The 12,954-nt window shown below is 48.5% G+C and overlaps 1 protein-coding gene across 10 annotated transcripts in view; it reads left to right on the plus strand.

The window, feature by feature from the left end:
* Dst (dystonin) overlaps window positions 1–12,954 on the plus strand; it is a 397,313-nt gene that overhangs the window by 369,707 nt on the left and 14,652 nt on the right. For all 10 annotated transcript variants that reach the window (XM_052192861.1, XM_052192851.1, XM_052192852.1 and 7 more), the window contains 9 exons: window positions 1,041–1,160; window positions 1,501–1,670; window positions 3,029–3,188; window positions 5,409–5,603; window positions 6,051–6,179; window positions 7,631–7,774; window positions 8,501–8,689; window positions 9,979–10,108; window positions 11,506–11,669. In XM_052192861.1, the coding sequence (XP_052048821.1) occupies window positions 1,041–1,160; window positions 1,501–1,670; window positions 3,029–3,188; window positions 5,409–5,603; window positions 6,051–6,179; window positions 7,631–7,774; window positions 8,501–8,689; window positions 9,979–10,108; window positions 11,506–11,669 (1,401 nt within the window). The remainder of the gene's footprint in view (window positions 1–1,040; window positions 1,161–1,500; window positions 1,671–3,028; window positions 3,189–5,408; window positions 5,604–6,050; window positions 6,180–7,630; window positions 7,775–8,500; window positions 8,690–9,978; window positions 10,109–11,505; window positions 11,670–12,954) is intronic.

The raw sequence follows: 12,954 nt of genomic DNA on the forward strand, positions 1-12,954 counted from the left end.
GCTCTGCCCCGGCTCACTTGAAATTAGTTGTCGGAGTCTCTGGGGGTCTGGGGGTGGGGTGCTCACCCCACAGACATCCCAGGGAGCCTTCTGTCCTCTTAGCCTGTTATCTACAGAGAAGAGGAAAGCGGCCCATCTCCCTGACTGTGAGGATAGATCACTACTTGGTAGAAATTGTTCTTTAATTTTTTTTTTTAACTAAAAACTTGGTTTAATATTGAGGCCGCATATTGTGTTTCTTAATTGGTACCCAGAATTCGTACCAGATTGTTCTTCTGTAACATAAGCAGAAAGGAGAAGGAGAGGGGGTCGGAGTAGGGGAGGAAGAGAAGGAGGAGGAGGAGAAGGAGAAGATGGGGGAGGGGGAGGAGGTAGAAGAGGAGGAGAAAAAGAAAAGAAATATTAATAAACCCTGTAGCTAGAAACAAACATGCGTTGACTTGGAATAATTTCAAGATCCTGGTTGGCAAACAGAATTAAACATAGTCAGAATGCTAACAAGGCAGGACTTGTGCATCTCAAGCCCAAGTGGGTGGGTCAGCCTGAGCCCGCTCTGAGCACAGAGATAAGGGTGCTAGACTCTTTCGAGTATTGAGAGGGATTTGGCCTTTATTCTGCCTGTCATGTTTAAACATAATTCACAAGTGTGCATTTTTGCTTTTGTTCCTTTTTCTTAACATAGGAGTTGGGCACAGAAAAATGTCAAGATATATAAAGAGACAGATACACAAAACAGACATTTTCTGAGAATTTATGTTAACTAGTAAGCAAAAGGAGACAACCTGGGCCGGGCTGGGGGCTCCCTAGCTCGCCATAGCATTTTCCGGCTCCTTCCTGTACTTAGTTAGCGGCCGTGCTGACTGAGTGTGCGTCCAGTGCAGCTGACTAATGGTCCGCCACCCATTTTTCTTCAGAGGGAATTTCGAATTGATGTCTTTTTAGTATATCCCATCAGCGATTGCTTCTGTTTTATAATATACTAAATCACAAGCGTCATGTGCTCCACAGACTTTCCCGATAAGTATGGGTCTCTTTAACAGTTCCATGAAGCTTGGAGCAAACTGATGGAATGGCTGGAAGAGTCAGAAAAGTCTCTGGATTCTGAGCTGGAAATCGCCAATGATCCAGACAAAATCAAAGCGCAGCTGCTACAGCACAAGGTGAGCCTCCCGGTGGCAGAGGCGCTTCCGTCCTGTCCGTGTGCGTTCCTCAGGAGACAGTAAGGGGGACCTCCCAGCTGCTGAAAGAAGGCATGAATCGAACGTCTCTTCTGTAGTCTAGAATATACTGAGTTTTCAGCTTTCCACAGCAGTGCTCTTAGCTTGCCTTTTGTTTTTTAATGGCTAAATCTGGAGTATAAGGTACATAGCCTGTGCAGTGATGGGTACCTTTGTTCGCAGTTGCTTGGGAAACTGGGGATCCCACTCTTGATGCTTTTCACCAGTTAGCAAACAAATCGCCCCAAGCAGAAACTTGAATCTCTTCTTGTTAAATATGTAGGAGTTCCAGAAATCACTCGGAGGCAAGCATTCTGTCTACGATACCACCAATCGAACTGGACGGTCTCTGAAGGAGAAAACCTCCCTGGCTGATGACAACCTGAAGCTGGACAACATGCTGAGTGAACTCAGGGACAAATGGGACACCATATGTGGAAAGTCTGTGGAGAGGTAGGATGGTCAGGCATCGGCGTCTCTGTAGACCTGCCTCAGGTACTTGCACAGTAGGGCGGGGTTGCAGACAGAGCTGTGGACCTCAGAGACTTGTTTGGGTAAGGAATCTCTGTTTTGACTAGGTCAACTTGCTTGCTTACGGATGGTCTCATACTGTAGTTTACTATAGCCCTCAGCATCAGTGCCCCCACACTCAGCTCCCAGCTCTGCTCCTTTAATTTCCATATAGCTAGTAGAACAGTTCTATGAAAATATCGGTAAGAGCCTTATCGTTTCTTGTTCTCACCTGCGGTAGGAACTTGGTGTCGGATATGACATAAAATAGGCTCCGTCACGTGGCCCGTTTGCATGACAGGACTGACCTGCCCCTGGCCAGCACTCCTTCAAACCTCCGATCTCCCCCTTTCCATTGGATTTTTGTGAGGCCCCAAGATTTCACGTTGAAGCTATCAAGTATTTAATAAAGTACAATAGTAGTATAAAGGTCCAAACATCTTCAATTTCAGATATTTTTTCCCTTGATCCTTAGTTCTACTTACTTTGTCAGAAACGCTCAGTATCCTTATTCAAAATGTTTGCGATCAGAAATGATCAGATTTGGCTGTGGCTTTTTTTCTTCAGATTTTGGAATGGACCATTTTGAGGATGAGACTCTAGTCTAGATTTGAAATCCATTTGTCTCATTTATATATATATACATTTATACATATATATGTATATATATGTGTGTGTATATAATTATTTATATATATATATATTGCATATTTAGCCTGAGGTGATTTTTTTCATTTTAATGTCTTGGGAGGTGTCAGCCCTGGTTGTGACTCGCACCATGGGCTCTGTCATACTTGTCACGATCAATCTCCAAGGCTAAATCTCCCACCATCTCTCCCTCACAGGATTCCACAGCTGCCGGAATAAAATTAGAAATAGGATTTTTTTTTTTAATAAAAGCATGTGTGGTATACAGTTTTATAGTATGGGATTCTATAACATCATATTGGTGATGAAAACTTTCATATTTGGGGATTTTTTTTTAATTTTGAAGTATTTTGGATTTTCAACCTGTATCAAGATGTGCTAGAATTCAGCTATAGGCAGCTTCAAACATCCAAGAAAATAAATCTCTTTAAATAAAACTAGCAAATATTTATTTAGACCCTTGAAGGATCAGTGATTTACAAAAATGGAGTTAAGGGGATTTTGCCAGCGTATGTTTAAAGGCATGAAAGAGAAAAGTGTGTTCTAAGGCGAGGAGGGAACTCGAAGGCCGCTTACCTCACGATTCCCCTTCAGCACCACCGGCCACCATCGGGAACGTTAGAAGACTAATTCATCTCCTTTTTTCCCCCCAGACAAAACAAACTGGAGGAAGCCCTGTTATTTTCTGGACAATTCACAGATGCCCTGCAGGCCCTCATTGATTGGCTGTATCGAGTTGAGCCCCAACTGGCAGAAGACCAGCCTGTCCATGGGGACGTTGACCTGGTGATGAACCTGATCGATAACCACAAGGTATTGCCAATCCTTCCTTTTATTCTGTAGTTTACTTGTGTGTTCTGAGTACTGACACGAAGGCAGGCGGTTGTAGTAGCCTTCAAAATCAGGAAGCAGGGCTCTTGCCGCATCGCCTACTGACACTTGATTGAGCAGATTCCAGAAGCCATCTTTTAAGGCCGTGGGGGAAAATCGCTTAGCCAGCAGAATGTTTTCCTTTTCATTACCTGACCTGTGTCTATTTTAGACTCGAAATGTAGTTGAATTCTGCCCTTTTGGGCACTTCGTTTAAACAGTTATGTGATAAGACTTAAAACCATTCATTTAGCCAGTTGGGAAGAGGCCACCCTCTCGGTGGACAGATCCCCCAAGGGGTCATGGGTAGATCCTCTCCTTGATCTAGAGTAATGCCTGAGTTAACAGCGTGTGCTGAGAGATGTATTGATGCTAAGAAAGTTGATTTCCTTTTGATTTCCTAATGCATGTGATAAACAGTCCTGTAAAGTAAGGGTGCATTTGACGTTTCCAGCTGGGAGTTAAGTATGACGTCTCCATTTTTTTGTGTTTCAGTTTGTGTGTATTGCACGTGGTAGGATAGGACCCCCCAGAGTCCAGAGGGATGTGTAACTCCTCTAAAGCCGGAGTTACGGGTGGATGTAAGCTGCTCCCCATGGGTGCTAGGAACTAAACGCAGGGTCCCTGGGAGAGAGAAGAAAGCCTTAAGTGCAGAGCCAACTCTCCAACCCTGAGATTGTAATGTATGCCCCAGTGATATAATTCAACTTGGCAGGCCTCAGAAGAGCTCGGCGCCACCGCCAGCACGCCAGGTTGGCTTTATCTGCTAGCTTGTGGTGCTTTACCCGGCTTCCCCGTGTATTTCCTTGCTGTGATTTTGGCCTGGCTTCAGAAAACGTATTTTATTTCAAAATGTTCTCGGAGTGCCTCTTCTTCAACTGTGCAATCCCAGACAGGCTTGGTCTTTTTAAACTGTTATTTAAACATTTAAAAACATATTTGCATATTTACTTTCCTGTTTTCTTTTAATTTATTGATATATTTATTTACATTTCAAATGATTTCCCCTTTTCTGGACCCCCACTCCCCGAAAGTCCCATCAGTCCCCTTCCCTCCCCCTGTTTTCCCACCCAACCCTTCCCACTTCCCTGTTCTGATTTTGTTCTATACTGCTTCGCTGTATGAACAGAATTATACTTAACACTAACAGAAAATAAAAGAACAAATAAAGAGTGTTCTGGGGATGCCCCAGCTGGTAGAATGCTGGCTTAGTCGGTGTGAAGTCCTGGGTCTGGTGCCCAGCACCGCCCTTACCCAGTGTGGTAGCTCGCCCCTTTATTTCAGTCGCCGGGGAGGTGGGGGCAAGAGGAGTGGCAGTTCAAGGTTTCTCTGAGCCGTGAGATCCTGCCTCAAATAAGGAAATTAAAGAACATTGGTCAGGCCCACAATGCTGTGCTTTGAAAAGAAAATATTCTTGTGATGAATTCAGACATGTCCAAATAAGTTGAGTGCATAGGTATGTACTTTATAGATATTTACAACCCAGAGTGTTTTACACACGTTTGGTACATTAAACATCATCAAATATGAATTATTTGTTAAGGATGAGTAATGTAGTTGCAAGATTCCAGAAGTTTAAGTATACAAACCTATTGCCTAGTCCTGCCACAGGTAAATATGTAGAAGGGAAAATATCTACATATTTAATGGTGTGTGTGTGTGTGTGTCTGGTCTGTCTGTCTGTCTGTCAGGGATATGGGTGTCTGTGAGGGGGTGTGTGTATGTGTGTCTGTCTTGTCGGGTGTGGGTGTCTGTGAGGATCATGTGTGTGTGTGTGTGTACGCGCGCGCGCGTGTGTGTGCATGGCAGGGTGTGTGGAGGGTGGGGGTGTGTGCAATTGAAATTGAGAAGACTGATCACTATTATTTAAATATTACTATGCTTATTTATATATACTTACATATTTATATTTAAATCTTACATATCTCATTTTTTAAAATCCTAAATTTTACTGGATATAAACAAAATCTTCCCAAAACGGTGTTAAGTCCTCAAAGAGGAATCATGTGCTAGATTCAATCAAAACCGTGGTCATTGAAATCTGCGGACGTCATGTGTACATACGTGGTGTCTACATGCATCAGTCTCTCACAGCAATGCGCATGACCACGCAGGTCCTGTACTGAAAAGGTGCCTGTGGTAAGGGTGATGTGGTTCCCTCAGGTCTTCCAGAAGGAGCTGGGGAAGAGGACCAGCAGCGTGCAGGCCCTGAAGCGCTCCGCCAGGGAGCTCATAGAAGGCAGCCGCGACGACTCCTCCTGGGTCAGAGTCCAGATGCAGGAGCTGAGCACCCGCTGGGAGACCGTGTGTGCGCTCTCCATCTCAAAGCAGACGCGGCTAGAAGCAGCCCTGCAGCAGGTAAGGCGCACGCTAGCTACCCGCGAGCTCTGTATAACCCACGAGGTCCTCACCCTCCTCGTAGACAGTCACCAGGGAAGTCTAGTCTCTCTCAGAACTGTCAGGACCCTTCTTCATGCTTCTCTGGAGAATTTCAAGTACTTAGCAGCAAGTACTTAAGCAGGGGTATTTATTGATCTCTGCTTAGTACTGCTTGAATGAGTCACTTAAGAGTCCAGACTGGCCGCCATGCACTGAACGCTCAGCTGCGAGAGCCCTGAACCAGGCTCCGTGATGCTTTATCTCTCCTTATATTGAAAACTACAGTAAAAGCTATCCCTGTCTTCTTAATAGGAGTAATGTGCATAATTAATTCAAACGAAGGCTTTTTCACTGGGAGGGGCCGCGTGTGGTCCTGCATGTGCCACTAACAGGCTTATCGTGTTTTCTGTGTGTGTGTGCTGTTAGGCAGAGGAATTCCACTCCGTGGTCCACGCCCTCCTGGAATGGCTGGCAGAGGCCGAGCAAACCCTGCGTTTCCATGGCGCTCTCCCAGACGATGAGGATGCCCTCCGCACTCTCATGGGACAGCACAAAGTGAGTAGCTTCCGGCATGGCACAAAGTGGAGACGGCTGCATGCACGGGGCAGGCACCATGACTGCGCCCAGCGAGGGCGAGGGTTCAGTTCTGTCTTTCCTTCCGGAGAAGAAATCAACCGTCTGGTACACTCGGAATGTCTCCCTCCTCCCCGCTTACACACCTGTGCACATACAGCCGCCTTTAGGTTCCCTTCTGAAAGAAAGCAGCCATTGGAGAAGCAGGCCCTCGGTTCCTGCCTCCGGGCTGCGCCGTGATCCTCCTGGAGGATCCTTCAGCTTCTGACCAGAGTAAGGCCATTCTGTCTCAGTTGTATCTGAAGAATGTGTGTTTCAAGAATGAAACTCCCTAAACGAGCAGGCTGGGCATTTTACAGACTAGGACTGTACCTTGATGATATTTGCGTCTGTATGCAAAATAAGCACCTCATTTATAGAGCAGTAAGATACTATTACTCTTCAGCCTCTTTCACTGGGGGCTTGTCCTACTTACTTGGTTAGCTTGTGTGTGTCGAGTGGACCACCGTGTGCTTATGGGGGTGGGGGCGGGGTGGGGTAGGGTCAAAGGGCAGCTTGCAGGAGTTTGCCCTTGCCTCTGTCACGTGGACCCTGGGGCCCACACTCAAGGCTTTCAGACTTGAAGCACCCATTCCACTCACTGAGCCTTCTCTCTCCCGGCTCACTTATTTTTAATCAAAGGCCTCATAAAAATTCTTGTAAAGAACTAACCTCTAATGTAGATTATAAATTCAAAGCATAGATTCATAGTGTCAAATGGTGAAGGGGTGGGGGCGGGGTGGGAAGGACTTGGCCTGGGGTCACTAAGGCAAGCTAAGCTCTTTTCTGTAGCAATGCTTGAAACTCCGCCAAAACCACACAAGAGTGATCCGCCTAACAGATGTTTCTTAACCTTTGACTAGAAAAGTTCACAGATATTCACAGTGCTCACCCCCTCCATCCACCCCCCCCAATGCAGTATTGAGGTCCGCATTTCCGATTCACTTGAAAGATTCTTTCTTCACACCACCTAATAACCTCACCTTTCAAGGTCCCACTGGAAGTCCATCACTGCTGTAGCGCGTGTTACATCATCTGATTCCGACCTTCATTACTGCCCGTCCTCAAAGGGATTGGCTGAGAATAGCAAGGGCATGTCGCCCCGCTGTGGATAGTGGTGACGGCTCGCCTGGCGCGGCCTGGCGGGCGGACTGACATGCTTTGTGCACTGTTTACCTATAAGGCTAGACTGTAAGAGAAGGAACCATGTCAGGCTCGTGGTGAATCCTAGAATCAGCTCAGTAGTCGGAAGTTTATATCCCTGCGGGCTGGCAGCCAGCCAGTGTCAGATCCCACACCGGACTGAAGTCCTACCTTAGTTCCATAACACGACGACATGGAGTGAATGTCACAACGAGGGCCAACAGCTAATGGACGTGTCTGCTCCGCTGCAGGAGTTCATGAAGAAACTGGAAGAGAAAAGAGCAGAACTAAATAAGGCCACCGGAATGGGGGACGCTCTTCTGGCCGTCTGCCACCCTGACTCCATCACCACCATTAAGCACTGGATAACGATCATCCAGGCCAGGTTTGAAGAGGTCAGTGCACCCAGCGTCACCTGTGGTAGCAGTGACGGTGAAGAGGGCAGGGAAACAGGAGACCTCAGCAGTCGAGGCTGACTTATGGCTGTGGGAATCGAGGCCTTCATCACAGGATAGCATCCTGAGCATGCACTCGAGCGCACGCACGCACGCACGCACGCACGCGCGTGCATCAGCCCCCGAAGGAGCCTTTGGCTAGAAAAGTTAGAGGACCTGCAGCTGTGTCCAGTGGCAGATGTTTGCTTTGCCGCAGGTTTTGTCCCACCTGCTGTCCCCTGTGTCTGTGGAATAATGCCTCGCTGAGGAATGTTGGGGAGGGGGCTTTGTCTGCTTGTGGGAGTGGATGGAAGGACTTGATAGGACTTGAGCTCCTACTTAAGATCTTTAGCACGTTAGATTCTACTGCTTCTGAATGCTGCCTGGAATAAGCACGTTTGGTCCTTTAGAGAGGCTATACTTGAACATGAGAAAGCTTAAGGGATGAACAGGAGCAAACCGGAATCCTAGGTACACGTCGAACATTCTCCCTATGACAAAAGTCCTCCAAAGGGGACTCGGCACTTCCTCAAGCTGGGTCTGAAAGCCACTAGCCAGATCTAGAGGGGCAGAAAGCTTCGCGGGTCTAGCTCAGAATGATCCTATTTAACGTTTTAAATGGGTGTGGTTTACATCTCTGAAACTAAGTTGCAAGAGCCTGAGCCAGCTGTTGTGCCCCTGCCACAGGTGCTGGCCTGGGCGAAGCAGCACCAGCAGAGGTTAGCTGCGGCGCTGGCCGGCCTCATCGCTAAGCAGGAGCTGTTGGAGACTTTGCTCCAATGGCTACAGTGGGCCGAAGCCACGCTGACCGAGAAAGACAAGGAAGTCATCCCCCAGGAGATCGAAGAGGTGAAAGCCCTCATTGCAGAACACCAGGTAAAGAAACTCAGTGCCCCATCTCAAGAAACTCAATCCCCCCCTCTCTCCCTCCCCTCCTCCCCCACGCCATCATCTCGGGTGTCTCCTTTCTCCCGTTGCTAGGTTTCGCAGGTGTTCCCAGGCTATAGCTGGTCTTACTTTAACTTGACTCTCCCTCTGGGCAGTCTGATCTCATAGCTCTGGCCCTGGCCTGCATTTGCTTCCTTGTTTCATATCTGCTTTCCCTCCGCCTCCTCAGAAGACCAACCATGAATATCCCAAATGGCTGCCTCCTTAGAAGGGCGTGAGCAACTTCCTACCTGTGCACCTCACCCATTTTAAACTCTGAAATCATGGCTTTGTATGTGCCCTGATTGATAGTTTATTTACTGGAACTGAAGAGATGACTCAGAGGTTAGGAGCACTTAGAGAGGATCTAAATTCAGTTCCCAGAAGCAAACCGGGCAGCTCAAAACCACCTATAAATTCCATTTCAGGAACCACAGCACCCTCTGTTGGCCTCTGCAGGCACAACACACAGGTAGTGTACAAATTGACAAGCAGCAGCACACACATCCATGTAGCTGAAAGCAGAATTTTAAACCGTTAAATCTGTGTTATTGGTGTCTACATGGGCCATCTCAGGTTACGCTCTCTGTGGATATCATAATTATCATGGTGGCTTAAGTTTCCCAACCTGATAAGCATTTGCCTGCCTCACGTTTTTTCTGTCACTTTTGACTGCTGCCACTGCCTTTCCTCAGCCAATATACCTAACATACAGGGACCAGTCTGCATAACAAGACGCCAAGGGGATGCAATGAGGAATGGCAAGGATACTGAGCCGATTCAAATGTAACACTTCACATGTAACCCTTAAGTTCCTTACCTCCGCCCCTTAAAGTCACTCCGTGACCATTAGAGATCTGTGTGTTTAATATGGGCCTCTCCCGCCACTCTGTGCAGAGTCATTCAAGTGGTAAACCGTGCAGGTAGAATGCACCGTTGCAGGAAAGTGTTCGCCTAAACCCCTGGTGGAAGACCTCGGAAACTCAGACCTAGTCGATGCCGATAGTTAGGATGGCTTGCACATGTCGGTTTCTCCGATTGAAATGTGGCAGCTTTGTTTTTAATCTGAACCTAGTTGATTTTGGTCTGGGGTCATGTTTGGCATTCTCTGGAAATCAGGGAAAGCGTTGGCCGTCACAGTCGCTCAACGTGTCAATCCTTTAAAAATGAGAGCACAGCCCTTTGAGCCTGGGGTTCAATCTACACCTTGATTTAATTGATCCTATTTTCCCTTCCAGACCTTCATGGAAGAAATGACCAGAAAACAGCCCGATGTTGATAAAGTTACCAAGACCTATAAAAGGAGAACCGCTGACCCTCCGTCATTACAGTCTCACATCCCCGTCTTGGACAAGGGACGAGCCGGAAGTAAGTGGAGGGGGGGAGTATTAAAAATAAAGGCAGCTGAACAAGCCAGTTCCCTTTCCATTTGACTTAGCATTTGAAATCCGAGAGAAAGCAGAGACTCCGTGTGAGCAGTCCACTTTTAAAGATTTTCTAAAGGAAATGTGGGCTTTAAGTGTTTAGCTTTGTTTGCTTGTTTTAACGTGAAATCGAAGGCTGCACTCAGGTGCCTCTGTTTATCTTTGTTTAAAGTATCCGTCTCAGATTCGAGAAGAAACTAGGGAAGGTGGCAAGGATCCAGACCATCACCTCTTGGGACGGGTTCATTTTCCTTCTGGTAGATGTAGCCAGAACTGGCCCAACCCGGGTGGAAAGCAGGCTCTGACTCTGTTCACGCTCCTGCAGCTGCTGCTCTCTTTGCTAATCTCCTAGAGCCCTGGCCCACAGGACGACATCCAGTACATCATCAGTACAGTAGCTGTTCAGGATGTTAACAAGACAGTCTACAATGTAGTTACGTTTTGTATGTTTTTGAATGGTGCATTCGTTTGTTTGATTTTTTTTTTTTAAGTGGGAACAGAGCTACTACTCAAGGCGACCAGGTGATTGTATAAATGGCATACTCCTTCCTGTCCCTACCATGGAACAGCTGGGAAGCCTGATACTGAGCAGTTTACCTGGTTCTCAGCTAGGGTTTCCTCCTCTGCAAAAGAGGATACTTTGTAACACGTTTGGCCTGAGTGAGCTCGGAGCTAGCTTTCCTCTGCATACTTTGAGGCATGTAGTTACCCGTAAACTTGAGCCTGAATGGAACATGATCTTAGGCCAGTAGTTTTTCTTGGCCACTCGTGGAGCCTTTTAGATACATGGCGGGAATGCCCTGTGAGCATCGTTTGATGCAACTGTGGACACTTGTGAAGACAGCCAGACGGGAGGGCGTTAACTCAGTAAACATGGATGTATGCATATGAGAGGAAGCGTACATGCTCTGCGGAGAATGGATTCTGGGGAAGGGTGGGACCCGCATGTCTTCTTGGCTTGGTTGTCATTGTCATCCCACTGTGGTTCTGAGGATGAGACTTTTCAGCCTTCTCTAAGAAGGGCGGGTGCCTGTGACCTACTCTAACCTGTTGCCCTGTGTTACCTCGGCATGGAAATGGTATGACAGACGTCCGTAGGAAACCCCATTGAAACGTTACCTTTACAGAGAGAGTTTCCAGTGTTTAAGTGACGCCCATGGAGGTGCATGTCGTTGGCCCATGAGATCAGAATGTTAGCCTTAAGAAGGTCGGGGTGCCTGTCTTTGCAGTACACAGTAGTTAAAGTCGGTCTCGGCTAGGAGCCAGAATAACCACCCCATCTCAGCGCCCGTCAGCGCCCCAGACGTTCCGCCACCCTGACTTGAAGTTGTGTTTTAACAGGGAAACGCTTCCCCGCCTCAGGCTTGTATCCATCTGGATCACAGACACAGATCGAAACCAAGAATCCCAGGGTTAACTTGCTGGTCAGCAAGTGGCAGCAGGTGTGGCTCCTGGCCCTGGAAAGGCGGAGGACGCTCAACGACGCCCTGGACAGGCTGGAAGAGGTCAGAACCCCGCCCCGTGTCCACGCTGTCTCCTCTGTGCAGCACTGCTCCAAAGCCGGGCTTTCCCTCCCATGAGCAAAGTCTTACCCTCCGAGAGCTAGTTCCCTTCCAGAAGGAATACTCAGATTGTGTCTGTTTCTATAAAAGACTCACCTATGGGATTCGGATCCAGGGAACCAAAAAAGTAGAAAATGTAAATCTTAACAGCCGTGTGCTGACATCTGCGGAAGGCTTTCTAACTGGCAGGTCTACTGCTGCGCAGAAGACATCTCGTTTCTTTTGTGTTTGTTTGTTTGTTTTTCGAGGAGACAGGGTTTCTCTGTGTAGCTCTGGCTGTCCTGGAACTCACTCTGTAGACCAGGCTGGCCTCGAACTCAGAAATCTGCCAGCCTCTGCCTCCCAGGTGCTGGGATTAAAGGCGTGCACCACCACCGCCCAGCTAATCTCTCTTCATACATACCCCATGGTGGAAGGTTGTGGTTATGTTATGAAATCTGAAAATGTTAGCGGGCCAGGCAGATGGGGGTAGCCAGTGGACAGAGGGACAAGATGGACACACACCAAGACCTGCACCTGGCCCAGGCTCCAGCTGGCACTCGGGACACACAGCTCTGTGCCTGGCACTCGGGGCACACACCTCTGTGGCTGGCACTCGGGGTACACACCTCTGTGGCTGGCACTCGGGGCACACACCTCTGTGCCTGGCACTTGGGGCACACACATCTGTGGCTGGCACTCGGGGCACACACCTCTGTGCCTGGCACTTGGGGCACACACCTCTGTGGCTGGCACTAGGGGCACATACCTCTGTACCTGGGACTCGGGGTACACACCTCTGTGGCTGGCACTCGGGGTACACACCTCTGTGGCTGGCACTCGGGGCACACACCTCTGTGCCTGGCACTCGGGGCACACACCTCTGTGCCTGGCACTCGGGGTACACACCTCTGTGGCTGGCACTTGGGACACACACCTCTGTGCCTGGAACTCACGGCACACACCTCTGTGGCTGGCACTTGGGACACACACCTCTGTGCCTGGCACTCGGGGTACACACCTCTGTGCCTGGCACTCGGGGTACACACCTCTGTGCCTGGCACTTGGGACACACACCTCTGTGCCTGGAACTCACGGCACACACCTCTGTGGCTGGCACTTGGGACACACACCTCTGTGCCTGGCACTCAGGGCACACACCTCTGTGCCTGGCACTCGGGGCACACACCTCTGTGCCTGGCACTCGGGGCACACACCTCTGTGCCTGGCACTCGGGGTACACACCTCT

Source organism: Apodemus sylvaticus, chromosome 9 (assembly GCF_947179515.1).
Source record: "Apodemus sylvaticus chromosome 9, mApoSyl1.1, whole genome shotgun sequence".
In the NCBI taxonomy this organism is placed as follows: domain Eukaryota; kingdom Metazoa; phylum Chordata; class Mammalia; order Rodentia; family Muridae; genus Apodemus; species Apodemus sylvaticus.